Source organism: Talpa occidentalis, unplaced genomic scaffold (genome assembly GCF_014898055.3).
Source record: "Talpa occidentalis isolate TD23 unplaced genomic scaffold, MPIMG_talOcc4v2.1, whole genome shotgun sequence".
Lineage (NCBI taxonomy): Eukaryota > Metazoa > Chordata > Mammalia > Eulipotyphla > Talpidae > Talpa > Talpa occidentalis.
This window is the reverse complement of record NW_026555331.1, coordinates 59,291,551-59,310,426: the sequence shown is the minus strand read 5'-3', so window position 1 is coordinate 59,310,426 and position 18,876 is coordinate 59,291,551. Positions and strand designations below refer to the sequence as shown.

General features: G+C 38.5%; 1 protein-coding gene across 4 annotated transcripts in view; it reads left to right on the top strand.

The window, feature by feature from the left end:
• The first annotated feature begins 333 nt into the window (after positions 1-333).
• NKAIN3 (sodium/potassium transporting ATPase interacting 3) overlaps positions 334-18,876 on the top strand; it is a 749,694-nt gene continuing 731,151 nt past the window's right edge. The window contains exon 1 of one of the 4 annotated variants that reach the window (XM_054692227.1): positions 334-859. In XM_054692227.1, the coding sequence (XP_054548202.1) occupies positions 806-859 (54 nt within the window). In that variant the 5' untranslated portion in view covers positions 334-805. The remainder of the gene's footprint in view (positions 860-18,876) is intronic. The other 3 variants (XM_054692226.1, XM_054692230.1, XM_054692229.1) reach the window with 3 other exon arrangements.

Below are 18,876 nucleotides of genomic sequence, written 5' to 3'. Positions count from 1 at the left end.
CAGCCCGCCCCGGCTTCTCGCCTCCGGGCCCATCTTTCCGGACACCAAGCCGCTCAACCCCCCACCCTTTCCACCTCCGGGGCAGCTCAGCAAAACCCGTTCCCCTCCCGCTACGACCACCCTCCGGCCCCTACACCCCCCACCCCCCAGCACAACCCCCAAAGAGAAAGCCCAGCCGGGCTGTCCCCAGTTACACCGGCCACCGCCGAGGGCCTCCATCCCTCCAGGCGCCCTAATTCACGCTCATTCATATTCATTCTCTTTCGCTCTCTCCTCTTCCCCTCTCCAAAGACTCCTAACGAGACAGGCTGAGCCTCCTCAGTGGCACTCCCTTTCATTCATCTCCCTCTCAAAACACGCGCACACACACAAACGCGCGCGCGCGCACACACACACACACGCACACACACACACACACACCCCACTCCACTTTTCAGACGCCCACCTCCTACATACTCCCCTCCCCTAAACTGACTTCCACCCACTCACCATCTGTAGCCTCCCTTCCGCCCCCCGCCCCTCCTGCCGGGCCCCCCCTCCCCGAGAAGCAGACCCGCACACTGGGAGGCAGGGACCCCCGCCAGACGCTCGGGTCGTGCTCGCGGTACTGACCTCGGCCCGCCCGGGAAACTAACAAAGGCTGTGCTCCAGCCCAGACCCCGAGAACTGCAGGCGGCGGCCGCAGGGCACACGAGCCTGCGCCGCGCCGGGCGAGCGCCGAGCGGGGACTGCTGGGGAGTCGGAGGCAGCGCACGGGCGGACACACATCTCTCCCGGCCAGCACGGCTCGGACGCCGCCGGCATCATGGGCTGCTGCACCGGGCGCTGCTCGCTCATCTGCCTCTGCGCGCTGCAGCTGGTGAGTGCCCCGCGCGCCCCGGTCCCGGGACCGGCCCCCTGCCCCGGGACCGGCCTCTCGGGCTCGCTCCGGGGACCGCAGCTCAGGGCGCGGAGTGGGTGGGCGAACCCGGCGCTCCCGCCGGCCGCCCACACTCCCCGCCGCCCCTGCTCTGGCTGCCCTGGCGACGCCGGCGCTCACCCCGGCGCCCCTGCGCTGCGGGAGGCGCAGTCTCCTCTCGGCTCCGCGCGCTGGGGTTCGCCGCGCCCCCGCGGGGAGAAATCGGGGGGTCAGTGTCGGTCGCCCAGGCGCCCGGGGAGTGAGCGATTTCCCCGCCCCTGGGTTGGACAGCTGGCTTTAGCACCTTCCGCGTTTGTGCTGAAGTTTCACTGGGACTTTGGGCTCTTTCTTCTTGGGATGATTTCGAGTAACGTTGTTTAATTGGAAGGGGCTTGGGAATGCCTGCGTTTTAAGGAGAGCGAGGAGCGTGTACTCTGCGTTGCGAGTGAGCTGGCGCTTACCTTCAGCAGGTTTAAAGTGGTGGTTGAGGGGTCTGGCATCTTCAGGAAGGAGGGCTGACGGTGCTTTGAAGGAGTATTTTAGCCCTACCCCTTCCAGTGTTGCTTTAGACTGTCGCTGTGTTGCTTGTGGAGGCAGCGACAGACTGACAGCTGTCGTCAGGGAGACAGCCGAGTGCAGGGCTCTGGGTAAGGTGTCTTGCCCAGGGAGTGCAGGTAATGGTACTTTCCAGATGAGTGTGGCAACTAAAAGACCTTTCAGAGTGGAAGGAAGGCTCTTCCTAACATATGTCCTATGGGGACCTGGTCTGGCCCTGTGGTCTATTCTGTAGTCGCTTGAGGTCAAGGCCGCAGACCCTTTGTGTCAGACTTTTGTGTGTGAAAGATTAATAGACAGCTCCCTTTCATTACACTTAAGCCACATTCTGTAGAAGCGCTGCCAGGCTTTCTTCGAAATATTGCTTGTTTTCTGAAGTCACATACATTAACCAGCATATTTTGATATGCAGAGGGAAAAAGCTTTTCAGTGAACTTTACTGAGTAACGTCGACTTTGCAAGCATTAACCGAGAAATAAAATAATGCTTTTTTTTCTTTAATAGTTAGTCTTTGTCCCTTTGAATGTTTTAAAACTCTTCACTTTTCTCTGGCCTCAGTGTTCCACCCTCCCATAAAGCCCTCTCTTTAAATGTGCTCTTCATTGTTTACCTAAACTATGCATAATTTATGTATTTATTGATTGGAAATCATTGGCTACTTTGTTTGAATCTATGGGGCAATCCTTGCATCCTGTTAAATAGGACATATTTTATAGCGTTTTCTTGAAAATATTATAAAAAATTTACTTGAGCATGAATGTTTTCTTTCATTCATGATCAGGAAAGAAGGCAAAAGGATAATTCACACTGAATTATCACACTTTGATAATTCACACTTTTTGGTTAATAGAAATGGACTTGAATTGTAAGTTGAAAAAACTGAATAGTTTTTTAAAAGCCCCTTGAATATGCAAGAATGTAGATAGGCTGACAGGATTGTGTAATCTTTAATGGCATATTTCTTTCTGTTTTACAAGGAAACATCAGGAAAGGGTTTTTGGTGCAGGGAATTTATCAAAACAAGTGTGATTTCCTTAGTTGGTATGGTGGTATTTGAGATATTGATGTTTTTGGTGTTTTACCTCTTAGCCTGGAATGCCTGTTTCCCACATACACCTTCTCAATTGATACAAATGCAACTTGCTTTTCAAAGCTTTTCTCAAAATTCAACCTCTCCTATGAAATTTTCCCTGGTTCTCCGGATAAAATATGTCTTATTTTCCTTTAATCTCATAGCAATTTGCCTTTTCCTCTGTGAGAACACCATTCAGTCTTTTAAATTATTTTGTTATCTACATGTCTCTCATCACTAGACTGTAAGCAACCTGAGGGTAAGGGTCAAGCGTTATTCTATGTTTACAAAACATGAAAATCCCTAGGAGAGCATGTATTAGGAACTGAATCATATTTATTGAATGTACTATGGTAAATTCATTCCATGCAGGGTTCTTGCATAAATGTTATTTTAATTCACTCATAAATATTACCCTCTGAGGAAGGCATCCGTTTCATTAGTTTGCAGATGAAGAAGGTGATACATATAGAGTTCAACAACTTTTCCAAATCAATAGTTTTTGGATGGTGAAGACAATGGGGTGAATGAATGATTAATAAATGTATCTCAAGCAAAATGTGCATGTGTATCTTATGTTACATTATGTCATACGTTATGAATATTATGTATAAAAGGGATATAGCACTTACTTGACTAATAATGAAATATGTAGTGCTCTTTATTGTGAATTCTATATGTCCAGTTAATTCTGGCAGAATCCTTTTGTTAAATTTGATAAATTCTTGGCTCTGTACGTCTGACTTGAATGCTGACTAATATTTCTTTTCACTTTGAGGACTATAGCAAAGCAAAATAAGGAAAATAGTTTTGCAACTTCACTCCATTGGATATCCATGTGGATAGATTTTTTGCTGAACTGGCTAATAGTTCTTAAATACTGGAAAATTATTTCTTCAGTTTGTGTGTGTGTGTGTGTGCTATTGACAGTGTTATGGCTATAGAAGTGACATACTCTTAGGTTTCAGTGGGCTATGGTAGAATAGTATGGTTGCCTTGGTGGTGGGTGTACTATGGTAACATACATCTGAAGAGGTGTGAACCTATACCCCTAAATCATATACAGTGTTTTTATTTATTTTTTTAGATTTATTTATTTATTTATTTATTTATTTATTTATTTATTTATTTATTTATACAAGCACTGGGTACAGTCACAAGTGCGGGAGGGTGAGAGAATTCACCAGAGCCAGAGCGGGGAGCAGAGCAGGCAGACTGACGAAGAAGTACACTGCTGAGGGGAACAGCGGGCGGCAGGAGAGGTCTGCAGGCCATGTGGGACCCTCGCCGGTGGCCAGGGATCGAACCAGCACTGCAGCCCAGCACTCAACCGCTGCGCCACCAGGGGAGGCCCCATATATAGTGTTTTAAATCATTGTTACCTCACTAAAAACAATACAATTAAAAATATCACTTTATTAAGTCTAGACAAATGCCCACACTTTGACCAATTTTAATTTCACCATAACTTGGTATTTCTATCATACAGATGAAAGACATAAACTTAGTAGCAAAAAGTAAATCATTAAAATTATTAGTAAGGGATGTTTTAAATATCTTGTACTTTTTTTATATGACTTATTTAAATTTAAGTTTATTTTACTTAACTTTTAATGATGGCTGTATTTATCAAGTGGCTCACAAAGTCCTAAAATTTTAACTGAGTCACTGAGCTGCTATATGCCTGGGTTGGGATCCCAGATCTAGTGTTCTTTCCACTAAAACCAGCTGTCTTTTTGCCCCCTTTCATGGTGTTTTTCTCTTCTCCACAACTGTTGGAAGTTGAGGGTTACAAAGAGTAAATAGCTGTGGGCATCAAAATGGGAATGGCATTCACAGAACACAATTTCTAAGAGAATCTATGTGCTATTTTTTAGGAGTGACTATACCAGTCACTAAAGGATGGCCCATTAGTTCGATCTAAAAGTGAAAGAAACAAATGAGAGGTTTTTATTGTCTAATTCATATTTCATTCAAACCACTCTCCCAAGTAGAACATCAGATTGAAAAACACAATTGGAGAAGTACTTCTCATCTTTTGGTTATTATTTTTGCATGAATTTTGGTTTGCAAAACCTCAGTCTTCTTCCAATGCCTTCATTCCGCTGCTCTGGTTATCTCCTAGATGACCTTTATTTCACACTTTTCTCTCCCAAGCAACTTTGCATTTGCCCCAGATTTTACATTCGGGTTGCTAATTCTGCAAGATGATTTTAAAGAGAAAATGAAAAGCTTGAGTAGTTGCCCATAGAATACTGCATACAGTAAAACTTTTTTGAAAAAATCCAGTTAATCACAGTGTATCAGATTTATCAAGTCATCCAGCAACTTTTAAATACATATTTTGTATGGATACATTTCATTTTGTTTGTTTTAGAATAATGTGTATTTAGAATAATGTGTATTTGACTATCAGATATGTGTTATCTAGAAATTAAAAGAAGCACCTGATCACATACTATTACTAAGCTATTTATACTCATCACATTCAAATGTGTCTTAATTGCATGAGTTTAAAATTTAAAAAAAATATTCCATATATCTTTTCAGAGCTATCTTACTGCCCTTAGTGAATAGTTGAATTCAGAGTGGCAGGGATTGTTCTTACATAATTGAAGACATTGTCTTGCTATCACACAGATCAGACTCTAAGATCTGTTTAACAAAATCTTGTCCCTGGATGTGGTTATTACCACACAGATGCAATTGACTAAGTTAAGGTAAGGTCATATGGGAGTAGGGGGGTTCCCTATTCTCATGTGACTTATGTTTTTATATAAGGGGGTAATTTGAACTCATACATGACATGGGGAGTGCCATGTGGAGATAAGACAGACATTGAGATGCTTCTCCAAGTCAAGGAAAGTCAAAGACTTCCAGAAAACCATCAGAATCTGAGAAACGGAGAGCCCTCTCAAGAAATCAATGCTGCCAGTGCCTTGATATTAGACTTCTAGTTTTCAGAACTGTGTGAGAATTAATTTTGTGGTATAAATCACTCAGTTAGAGGTGATTTGTTAGAGTAGTCCAAGTAAACTAATACAGGTCTTTAGTTTTTTCATTTCATAGGAAAATAATAACTTCTTTGTGTTCATTTCTTTGTGTCCTTGCCATTTTTTAAAACTGGATTTTAAGTTGAGAAAAGGCAAAGAATTTGATTGACTGACAGACTCTCCCAACAAGCACTGCCTAGGGTAAGCTCTCAGTGAATATTTGGAGAACAAGTTAATGTATAAACAGCAGCAAAACTTTATTGAGTTTTTTTTTTAATGTTCCAGGTATTGTTCTATGTAATTTATATCTGTGAAATCATGAATTTCACAATCACTCATTTTACAGGTTCAGACATTATGACAAAGAGAATTTGTGTAATATGTCCAAGACCATAGAGACAGTAAGCGATAGAGCCAGGATTCAGATGTGAGTCTGCATTCTCTTTACTGTGTTCTGTGTGACCTGTACATGGAATAATCAGCAATATTCAACAAATATTTACAGAGTTCTGAAGCACTATATATTCAAGTGTAGATCTGCTCCGTGCACTTTGTATCTGAGGGCAGAAAGATTGTCAACAAATGTGTCAATAAAGTTTATCTGATTATAAATACTATTAGGTATCTTTAAAGAAGTTAACTATATAATATTCACAGAGAACTAGAAGGGACTCTTTTTTGGTGGTGTGGTCAGGAAGATGTCCCAGAAATTGGATGTTAAGTCTAAAATATTGACCAGTGGTCAGTCATGCAGAGAGTGGAATCATTCAAGCAGAGAAAAGCAAATTTGCCAGTTTTGAAAGAGTGTGGTATAGTCCTAGTTGTGACATGAATTTGGCAGGGTGTGTTTGTGTGTGTGTGTGTGTGTGTGTATGAAAGAGAGAGAGAGAGAGAGAGAGAGAGAGAGAGAGAGAGAGAGAGAGGGAGAAACAGTGATAAACTGGCAGTAGCAGCAGAATGCATTCAAAGAGTGAATCCATTTTGTCAAAATAAGGGGGTTGCAATTGTATGGGGAATATAAAAATAAAATTTATTTAAAAAAATAAAATAAAATAAAATCCCTAAAATAAATAAATAAATAAATAAATTAATTAAAAAACAAAGAGTGAATCCACTGGAGCATTTTATTTTTAATTTTTTAATATTTTTAATTTAAAAAATTTTTAATTTCTTATGTATTTCTTACATTTTTCATTTTTTTACAATGTATGCATTTTCATCTTGGTTATATTCCCCATACAATTGTACCCCCTTATTTTGGCCCCAATCCCTCCTCTCTCCCCCACCCTTGACACTGGAGCATTTTAAACAGTCCAGGTATCATCTGACTTGTGTTCTAAAACACTCATTGATGAGTAGAGAATAGACTAGAGGGAAACAAGGGAGAAAATTGGAGACAAAATGCTCTTCTGTTATTCTGAGCCAGAGATAATGCAAGTCAGACAAATGTACTGATAAAAGAGATGGGGGAAAGGATGGCATTGAGGCATGATTTAAGAGTAAGAACCTTGATAAGGGCCAATGGCACAGGTGTGTGTTGGTATCTCATAGTGGTTTTGATTTGCATTTCCTTCATAATAAGTGATGTTGAACATTTTTTCATGTGCCCGTTGTCCGTTTTTTAAAATTTTTATTATTTATTTATTTTTATTTATTTAAATAAAAAGATTTATTTATTTATTTATACAAGCACTGGGTACAGTCAGAAGTGCGGGAGGGTGAGAGAATTCACCAGAGCCAGAGCGGAGAACAGAACAGGGAGACTGACAAAGTACACTGCTGAGGGGAGCAGCGGATGGCAGGAGAGGTCTGCACGCCATGTGGGACCCTTGCTGGTTGCCGGGGATTGAACCGGCACTGCAGAGGCTGCGGGCAGCTTCTCAACCCAGTGCTCAACTGCTGCACTGGGGAGGCCCTGTCCATTTTTTTTTAAATTGGGGTCTTCGTTATCCTTTTATTGCATTGTGTGAGCCCTCTATAGATCTTTGATACTAGTTCCTAGTCATATGATGTGCAAATGTTTTCTTCCATCCAGTTAGCTACCACCTCACTCCTGTGAGAATGGTCCAAATCTAAAAAAAACACAAACAACAAATGTTGGCAAGGATGTAGAGAAAAAGGAAACCTTGTGAGAATGTAGATTGGTCCAACCCTTATGGATAATAGTATGAGTTTCCTCAAAATATTAAAAATAGATCTACCATATGATCCTGCAATTCCACTCCTAGGTATCTACAAAATCACCAATTCTAAAGAATATATGCACTCCTATGTTCTTTGCAGTACTATTTAAACAGTGTAGCATTATTTACAATCTAAATGCCCATTGGATTAAGATGTGCACATTGGATTAAGGTGTGCGCACTCACACACAATGGAACACTAGTTAGCTTTTAAAAATATGAACTCTTTCCTTTTGCAACAATGTGTTTGGTGTTGGAGGAGATCATGAAATTAGTAAGAAGGAGAAAGATAAATACTGAATGATTTCACTCATATGTGGAATATAGAGAAAACACACACACACGCACACACAAACAGAAGAACTCACAAACTAAAAGCAAAATAAACCCTAGAAGCATGACAGCAGAATTGGCACTATTAGGATGATAGGATTGGGGATACAAGGACAGCGCATCTATGGTAAGGACTATGGGTGCTTGGATGGTAGGGTGGTGTGGTGACATACATCTGAGGAGGTGTGAACTTACTCCCCTATATCATGTAGAGTGTTGTAAATCAATGTTAATTCAATAAAGAAGAAAGCAAAAAAAAAAAAAAAACAGAATAGACAGCTTAGGACTTCGTGAGGGTTAGCCTACCATCTTGAGTGACAGTGTAATTGTGGTGCTTTTGACTGAAAGTGGGAAAATTGGGTGTTGTGGATGTCGAGATAGAGCAGGAAGGTTTGAGGATAGGGTGATTTTGTTTTTCACCCTTTAGGATTTTGATACCTAAGGTTCAGTAGCTTGGAACTCAGAGGACTAAACTGAGCAATCAGAATTGGGGCTGAACAACATTGGTACGTGAAAAATATTGGTACTTAAAAGTCCTGATGGTCACCCTGAGAGAGTGTGTAAAGATGGGACTATTACTGAAAACAGGATTCAAAGTTGTAAGGCAGAAAATTGAAAGAAAAAAAGTTCACTGACATGGAAATACTTACTTAAATGTGTGTGTGATTTTATTCTTCATATATTATCAAGTGCTATTGTTTTGTGAAAGTTGCCTCAATTTTGGTCAAACTGTTTTTATTCTGATAACATCCATGTAGAGTTTTGCCTATTCCTGCTCTCCTGTACGAGGTAATCTGTATTGTAAGATTTTGGGAAGTAAATTACTTTCTATGTCCAGAATTTCAAATACTGTTTTGTGTTTAAAAATGAACTACTTTGTCCATATTTTTTTCACCTTTCTCCTACAAATTTTACAATGTGTATTTTGGGTCTTCAGGAGAGATTTGAAGCATTATCCAGAATTTATAAAGGAAGAACTTCAAATAATTTAAGCATAAGAAATTTTGAGTTAATATTTTGAGTAAAGAATTGGCATTAGAATCAAAATATTCAATAATATACACTTTTCATAGTTTTTTTTTTTTTGCAAGCCTTTGGATGAGTGAGTAGAAAATAAGAACAAATTTCCATATGTATATTTTGACTACTTTCTTAAGCATTTCTATCAGATGAAGTGGGTCTTGTTTAAAACAGCATTTCCAATGCCTAATAAATATTACTCATTAAAAATAAAAATAAAAATCAGAATAGGGATCCAAAATTTGAGAATTTTCAAAACAAGGGAATAAAACAGCCAAAGCAGCTACCTCTCCTTCTTCCCAAGGTCTCAATGTCCCAGTGAAACAATAATAGGGCCTCCCAGGTGGCACAAGGGGTTAAGATGCAAGCCATGAAGGATATGCAACCTCTGCAGCATGGAGTTCCATCCCTGGCCAGGGAGCTATCCACATGGCACAGCAGACCTCTCCTGACTGGCCAGCTGCTCCCCTCAGCAGTCTTGTTCTGTTACCCTCTCTGTCTCTGGTGAATCCTCTCAACCCCTATACCTTTGGCCCTCACCCCAGTTCTTGTATGCATAAATAAACAAATCTTAAAAAACAACAACAAAGAAACAGTAATAATACTGGGAAGAAAAATGGAGCAAACAAAAGATCAGGAAGACCTAAAGAGTCCAGGAAGATAAGAAGAAAGTGCATTTAACGACTTGTGTGTCTTATGCAATTCACAAAGGTGCTCAATTTGACCTTTGTTCTGCATGCCCTTAGGGTGTTATGCCATGGAGTTGGAGAATTGTGTACCTTTTTGGTATTAAGCTGCTTAATGTCATTGTGGATGTGATACAAAATAGGAGAATAAATTTTGAAAATAAAGATGTAGATTAATGTGTAAGTTAGGATTTGTGGTAATGTAGACAGGCATGAGAAATTTAAAAAGAAAACCACAAATTATTTAATTGCTTATTGTGATTTTCCTATGTTTAACTTTTAATAATTTTTGCTTTAATTTTGAAAAAAGGAGATATATTTCAAACAATTTTGGAGATTCCTTGAATGTCCATTTTGGGGATACTCTATGGAAAATATTTGATAAGGTTAAAGGGCACCTTTCTTCTTAGGCGCATCAAAAATACATGCTTTTAATCCCTATTAACTGGAATTAGTATTAATTAGTGTGAATCTTCCTGCATTTACAACAGAATATAAGATTCTACTGAAAGATAACACTTTATCAATGATTAATATTCAAAATGCCATTTAAATGATAATACAAGCAAATGATACAAAACACAAACTATCTAATTTCCCTTTTAATTTGATTTATTTTGTAAAGATACTAAAATAAAATGGGTGATGGGCCCTCAATGCCCTTAAATGGAACTTTCTTATCTTAGGTGTAGGTAGGTAGATTATAGGAGAACAACAGATAAGATGTGCATATTAAAAAATAGAAAGAAATGGAATATAAACCAATCCAGGTGAAAGCATTGAGTTTTGCTTAATGACATAGCTTAAAGAAGGTAAAACCTTTGAACTACTAGATTGCTATTCTGTTGCTACTGAGCAAAATATCTCCAGTTCTTTGATTTGGAGAAACATCTGTCTGTTGGGAACGGGAGGTAAGGGTGAAAGGCAAAAAAGCAGGAGAGGTTGGGGTACTGTCAAGAACTTTCCAAAATTTAGATAATCCCTGATTGAGGAAAGCAGGGGCAAGAGAGCATAGAATTATTAATGACCTGTTACTTTTATTCTGGCTCTTTTTTCTTTTTTTTGTAGAGGATCACTTTTAAGAAAGATTTTCCTAATTAATTGTATACCTGAATCATTGAGTAGCATTAAGTGTTTGAGTTTTTTTCTCCACTCCTTCCATAGGTACTTACATGAGGAATGGTTTCATATAGTTATCCACTTCCTTTAGTAATAAGAAGAATAGGATTTTAGCTCTCAGATTCTCGTAAGAGATGGGAGCTCAGTGGATGTGATGATAAGTCGTAAATATCTTTCTGACAGTTTCTCTCTATTCCAGTAATTAGAAACATGACTGTACTTTGGTATTGATTAATATGTGATATGATAAGTGCATGTGGAAGCCCCAGGCTATAGAGGTTGATTGGTTAAATTGGTTAATTAAGGTACAAAGAGGAATGCTCTGCATTCAAGTTATGTTTCCTGTACTGACAAGTAGTTATAACTAATCATAATTAAGTTAATGGGAAATATAAAATTTTCATTAGTGGTAATTCTTTATTTAATTTGTTTTTAAAATATAAATTCTTAATGAGGTAGCTTTTTCAAATTAGACTTTATGAAAGGTAACCTATCTCAGATTTGAGGGGTCTGCAACAAGTCATCTAGACCTGTTTTAGCACCACTGCAGGGTAATTCATGCATCTTCAATATCAGAGAATATTCTGTTGATTCTTAACTACCTCTGAATTTCTGCTGTTAGCAAATTCCTCATTATAGTTAAATCAGATTTCTTGTGCTTCGATTTCAATCCCATCTTCTGTACTTTTGCCTTTTATGTGGTGATGAGTAACAGATGGAGGCAGTGATGTACTGGAACTGGTTCATACCAACTGGGGAGGTGTTCACTGTTACATTTCCAGAAATCATGTTACATTTGAAATGAAATCAGTTACATTTCCAGAAATCATTTTATTAAAAAATAATTTATATAGATTTTAAATTATATTAGAGACAAAGGCAGTAGATATCCCAACTTCATACTTCTTAATTATTTTACTGCATTGTGCTGCTATCTGTGTTCCAGGGCTAATTTTACATCTATTGTGTCTGTAAGGTAGAAATTCTTTGTAACTGTGTGTTGTTGAGCATCTCTTTCCAACTCTGCATTTAGTGACATCATACTGGTAGATAAAACCCTATCATGGTGGAAATATTTACATCATGGAAAATACAAACACCACAAATCAGACCTTCCTCTCACCCCTAGAGCCAGTTATTAAACATTTATGGATACACCACTGGGCTGGGGCTTTCATCAGAAGAAGGCCAGTTTTCTTCCTTGTACAAGTAGGAACTGATTTATAAGCCTTTAAGGTCACTAATTAATGCACAAATAGACAGCATATTTCCTAACCCAAATGTTTTATTTATTACTCTGATTGCATGTGAAATGGTTTAGACAGAATGAAGAAGTTTTTGTTTTTTTTTTAAAAAAAAAAAAACACTATTGAGTCATTTGGTATAATAGTTTTCAGATATCTCTAATTACTGTCCTTGATAACAGATCTGTGACTAAATGATTCAGAATTGATAATGGATCACAGGTTTCTAGGTGATTGACTAGACAGGGGAGTCCCTTAGTATGAGGGGAAGTCATCTCTGTCTAGTGGGCGCTCATTGGTTCCCAGGAGTGAAAGAGAACTTACATCACCTCCACCTGTCCTAATTAGCGCCTTCTACAGGGATGTCAAGTAATCAATGGCAAAATGATCAAACTACCTTTTGTACCACATTTGATTCTTCCAGGCCTGAGCTGAGCTTCGATTTTCCATTGTCCCCACATTGAAACACTAACTATTCAATCTTGAATGAAGCTGGGAGCAGGTGGCATTTGAGAATATGCTAAAAGATATTTGGCTCGTAAGATTTATTTTCTGAAATTTAAAAAATAATTTTTGGTACAGTATGGAACAAAATCCTATTGCACTTCATTATTCTTTTTTTCATTCTTATAACATCTTAGTGAGGCAGATATTAATATATTTCCATTTACAAAAGAGAAAACTGGAATGTGGATAAAATAAAATAGTGCATTGAAACCATATGTCTGATATGGCTTAAGCCATCAGAAATGTAGAAGTCTGGTAACAAAATTTTGAATGTGTGAACTTTTGACTGTATTAGAAGAGAGTTGTTTCTCTGGGCTCAAGTCAAACCTAGTAGAAAAAGTAATTATTTAGGCATGCATTTTCACATTTTTCTTGAAAAAAGTGATTTTTAAAAATGTGATACAGGTGACTTGAGTAATAAGAAGAGACACCATCTCTCTTTGAAACTTTTTTCTTTTTCTATTTCTGTTAGTGGAAGGTAGTATTCCTTATGATCGACATCTATATTTAGAGTCCCTCAGGAAGCACCCCAATTTATCCTGAAACTAAAGCATGAAATGCAAACTTTCTGCAGACCAAATATTCTACGATTTTTGCATGCTCTGTTTTCTTCAACACATGAGCCACTTTTGACAATATTTATACTGCCCAGATATATATCATCCAGTAATACCATCGGGACCTATATTCATTGACATCCTTTCTCTCCAGAAGGATTTTAAACCATGAATTCCTTTTGCTCTCTGATGGGAAATTCTTCTATGGCCTTGGAGTGCATGCTTGTCAAAAATCTGAATGTTATAGTCATACTGCTGACCTTGAGTCTAAAATGTAGGGTCAGTCAGAGAAACATTTTAGATGAGCCCTTGAACCATTAAGAAACTTGCAAAGTTCCCCAATAATCTTTTCAACTAAAAGTGATCTGTGGTTGGAAATACAGAGATGGAGTTATCCTTAGGGGGATCTGTTCTTCACACATGTGGTTCTGTTAAATCATGTCACAAGTAGGAGACTTAACATTTTGTAATATTTCACAGACTACATTATCCAGAGTATCATTAATCATCTACTGCTAATAGATTTGTTTGACTAGCTCTAAAGTTTCTTTGCACATACCATTTAACTTCTTCACTATTGATAAATTTATTATAGGGCAAAGGTTTTGGAGTGTTTGATTTAAGTAGAGTCATACATACATCAGTAGGGATGAGTTCTGAGAAATGTATCATCAAGTGATTGCATCATTGTACATACATCATAGAGTATAATTACACAAACCTAGGTGGGGTAGCTTACTACACACATAGTTTCATGGCTTAGACTTTTGGGACTGTCATCTCAGAGATGGTCTGTATTTGACTGAAATGTCACTAAGCAACACATACTATAAATACTTGGCTTTTTTCAAAACAACATGAACTACAGAATATTGATTTTCTTAGTATATTGTCCCTTATTAATAACAAACCAGTTTGGCAGTTGAAAAAAGTATATGTATTTTGATTCAAGATCTTTTATTTTTGTCCTGCTATGTTTAGGAAATATTTTTTATGTATAGAGGACTCTACTAAAAGCTGAAAAGATAATTGAAGTGAACTTTCAGATATCTAAACTTTAAATTTCTTATTCTTTTAGTCATTAAATTGAGTTTAACTTTGAAATGCTGATTAATATCCATTCCAACAGTGAAATGCTTAACTTGGTCTTAGAATGGTACTTAAATCTCCTTTCATAAACAGAGATCTACTTCGCTAGTCAATATGTTATTTGTGTTACATTTAATTAAAAAGCCTTTATACTGCTTTATTTGTAAAAGCCCCAAACTGGAAACAACCCAAATGTCCCTCAGTGCTGAATGGGTGAATGGAAAAACAAACTTGGGTATATCAAGACAATGAAATACTCCTGAAAGTAAAGCGAAATAACAGAAATATAAACAATAACCTGATGGAACTCTAAGACATTATGCTGACTGAAAAAAGTTAGTCTTAAAAGAGCTGTTATATTGTGTAATTACATTTCTAGAACATGTTCAAAATGGCAGCTACAGTGATGGAGAACAAATCAGTGGTTGTCAGGGTTAGGATGGTGGGCCAATGTGACTGTAACAGAGCAGCAAGGGGACATTCTTTGTGGTGATGGGAGCATTTTTATCCTGTCTGTGATGATGGGCTGCAGGGCTTGTGGGAAAACAGTTTCTCAAACAGTTTTCACTGTGACCTTCCAGCACAGGTGGCCTAGTAGATCACATGTAGCTTTGAAATGTAGTCTGCATGTGCAGAAAACAGTAAATAATAAAGTAACCTTGATGTATAGTTCACGCACGTGAAACCTACTTCTGTAAAATAGGCCTAAACTTGGCCCTGTACTGTCTGTGTCTATAAATCATATATATGCTAGTAGGGCTCCTGGGGGGGGGCGGGGATCACTTTCTGGCCTCTCCTTACAGTCTCTCATGGGCCTCTCACAGGCCGCTGCTGAGGTCCTAGGCAGGGGGGCTGCTGCTGCTGGACACTGACTATTGCCGTTGTTACCTTTGAATCTCCCGTTGCCTCATAAGAAAAACTTGTTCTTGGTCTCACATGTGTGACCTGCTTTCTCTTCTGCTACCTTTGAGAACCAGGCAAACTTGTAACTAAGGTCTGACTTAGGCAAAAGACCTGTAGGTGTGATAACATTTCATTGACATCTACAGAAAAAAATGAGTTCATGTAAGAAGTGGTGAAATCCTTATAAAGTCTTGTGCTGCATTTATAGTATTGTGCCAATGTCAATTTTCCTGGTTGTAGAATATACTATGAGTATGTAAGATGTTATTATTGGAGCTGGGTAAAGTGTTCACATAATCTCTGTTATTTTTGCAACTTTCTAGCATGTCTAAAACTGCCAAATAAACTTTTTAAGAAGGGTCAAAAAAGAGGACTTTCTGTAAGTAAACATTTGATTTCCATAATAACAGTATTCAGGTAGATACACTTCTTCCTAATCTACAGAGGAGGACACTGAGTATATGAGAGATTAGTTTCTCAGGGTTTCATAGTGAGCACCAGGTCAAACAAACTGGGAGTGGGAATGCAAGTCTGATATTAAAAAAAAATAATAAATAATAGGGCCTCCTGGGTGGCACAGCGGTTGAGCGCTGGGTTGCGAAGCTGCCTGCAGCCTCTGCAGCGCCAGTTCGATCCCCGGCTGCTCCCCGGCCACCAGAGGAGGGTCCCACATGGCGCGCAGACCTCTCCTGGCGCCTGCTGCTCCCCTCAGCAGTGTACTTCGGTCCTTCTGCCTGCTCTGCTCCCCGCTCTGGCTCTGGTGAATTCTCTCACCCTCCCGCGCTTCTGACTGTACCCAGTGCTTGTATAAATCAATCAATCAATCAATCAATCTTTAAAAATAAATAAACAAATCAAAGGAGAGGCAATAAGAAATTTAGATTTAGGTCAAGCATCACCTCCAATGCATGTGCTGTCATTGACTCAAAGCAAAAGTTAAAGTTTTGGAGAACTATTCATCCCAAAGTCATCCAACTCATTCTGTTAGATGATTAGATGCTGTATAGTGCCCCTGAATTATCCTGTCTTCTCCAGTGAATACTGGAGACTGACAGAATAAGGGAAAATCACAACTCGAAGCCATGACTAGTGTTGTAAGAGCAACATTGGTGTGATTTAACTTAAGCCAAGACAAGAGTAGAAAGTCAGATGTCAATAGAAATCGGTTGTCTTAATTCAACTAAAGGTGAGTGAACAGTGTGATAAATCATGACAAATTTTATAAGCTTCATCTATAAGCCTAAGGATTAAAATGATTGCATATTTCTGGGAGTTCCTGATAAGTTCCTGGCCTTCTTTTCTTTTCTTATATTCAAGTATAAGGGAAAGACTGTTTTGGGTGAGATTAAATTACATATTAACATATAAACTCCATTATGTGCAATGATAACAATTTGCCAAATACCCTGGAGATAAAAATCTGAACAATCAAACTACAGACAAATGATGAATCAGCAGTTTAATAGCTTAAAATAGTAAACATTGAAAGGCATGAGGATAAGCATGATATGTAACACTCCAGCTTTGACAGCATTGATCAGGCATCTTTAAACAAAGAAATATAATTTCATAATTGCCTTATTATCTTGCAAAGTCTACAGTCAAACTTAAAGGACATGCTAATTTAGTTCAGAAGAAAAATTGAAGGAATTCATCTTTTTTAACCTAATAGTAGATTTTTAGAGTCATAAGGGGCTGTCTCAGAACATTGAAAGTTAAATATTCTCTTCCGTCCACCCCACGCATGATGCTTCAGTCCCTGCTTTCTTCGTCTCTGGTATCACCACCCCACTCTGGATGCACTGCCCACTCCATTTGCTGAGCAGTATTGACAAAGTTAGGATAATATGGAGGTCATCATTTTAGATTTTTCAATTGGTCGTCTCTAAGTCTTCAAATCACACACTTAAAACTGTTTTTCTCAGAAGCAGAATGAAAGACAACAGAACAGCTTAGAAGAGAAACTTGGACACTGTACAAAGTCATCCCTATTATTCCTCACCTACTTGGTTGACAAGCTTTCTCGGTGGCTCCCGAAGTTTAACAACTGCCAGCTTGTGATCCTAACCTGTATTACAGTACTGGCCCATTGATAAAACAAGACGCAACTGATGTTAACTTGTCACCATGTTCAGCTACAGCTGTTACTTGTGCTTCCTACATCAGTCTCTTCCTCCTGAGCAAAATGCACTCACTGAGATTTATATTATTACAGAGTACGCTCATCCCGTGAACCCCAGCTGCAGCTTGATCTGTTCAGCTGTCCATTGTGATGGTAAAATTACAACATAATCGCTCCCGCGAAGCTCCTCCTGTGACCCAGGTTTGCCTGTGTCACTCCATGAATTCTTTCCTCAGTTGTATTTTTGTAAGCGTGACCCTCTATGGAGACTCTCAGAGGCCACCTGGAGCAGTGTTTTATGATCTGGCCTTTTCCACCCAAATGGCTGAGAAAGGAGGCACCCGACATTTTCAACACCGACACATCCTTGACATAGGAGAAAAGTGACATTCACAAATCCAGCTTTACGGCAGCAAATGTGGAATGAAACAGTTGCATCAAAGGTACATTACAGAAAATGAGATTGATGTTAACTTAGGTCTGTAAGTCGTCTTAACTACTTCCCGTATCATTGTTTGAAATGACTACCTGGGGCTTGAGAATAGATGCAGATTTCTTTCTACTCCCTCATTAGTTTTTCTTTCCGTAATAAAACTGTAGTGGCTACTCTGTAATTATTCTCTTCTACAAAATGGCAGGCATTTTAGAATTCTGTAAACTTTTTTTCTGTGCTCTGAAGTTTATTGAAGATGATTTGGTGAATTATTTCAAAGAAGATTTGAAAATAGAATAGATTGGGGCTATTTTGTCCAAAAGGATATATTCAACCTGTATTAGTTAATGATCTCTGGAGAAACATTGTATGTATCTATTTGATGTATATTATATATTATAATAGGATGCATCTCCTATTACATGTACATGTGTGGATGAGGAGATTTATTATAGGAACTGGTCAAATAAGTGAAAGTGTAGCCTGAGTTTCGCCATTGCAACCTGCCATCTGCAAGTTGGAGAACTAAGAGGGCTGATGTTTAAGAAGATCATGTCCTACTTCAAGCAAAGCATGTTCTGCCTCCCTCTGCTTTTTTTTGTCTTATTTGTGCCAATAATTGATTGGATGATGACCCCCAGCATACTGAGGATGATCCTCTTCACTCAGATCTGATTCAAATACTAATCTCCCTTCAAAGACATCCTCACACATGCATCTAGAAATAATATTCTACCAAATGCTGGGTATCCCTTACCCTGGTATAACTGCTACATTAAATTCACCATAATACAGTAATTTCTAAAAGCAGAAAAGTAAGCCATGCAGCTTTCAGTGAATATTTACAGACATGCAATTGATACATGCCCCTTGCAAAGAAAAGCAAATATTTTCAACGTGCATTTTGTAAATTGTAAATTAGAAAAAAATGTAATTTCATTTAAATGTGATACACAACTTATTTTTTTACTCATGTTTTAGAGCAGTCTTCCTTCTCTTTTTATTCACTTGGACTCTTTATATTTATTTATTTATTTATTTTTTTCTCATTGGAGAAATAAATCCACATTCAGGGGGAAAAAAGTGCTATTATATAATAAATTATTGACCTTTCAAAATCACTTTCCTTTACACAAGGACAACAGAAGGTAGAACACAGGCA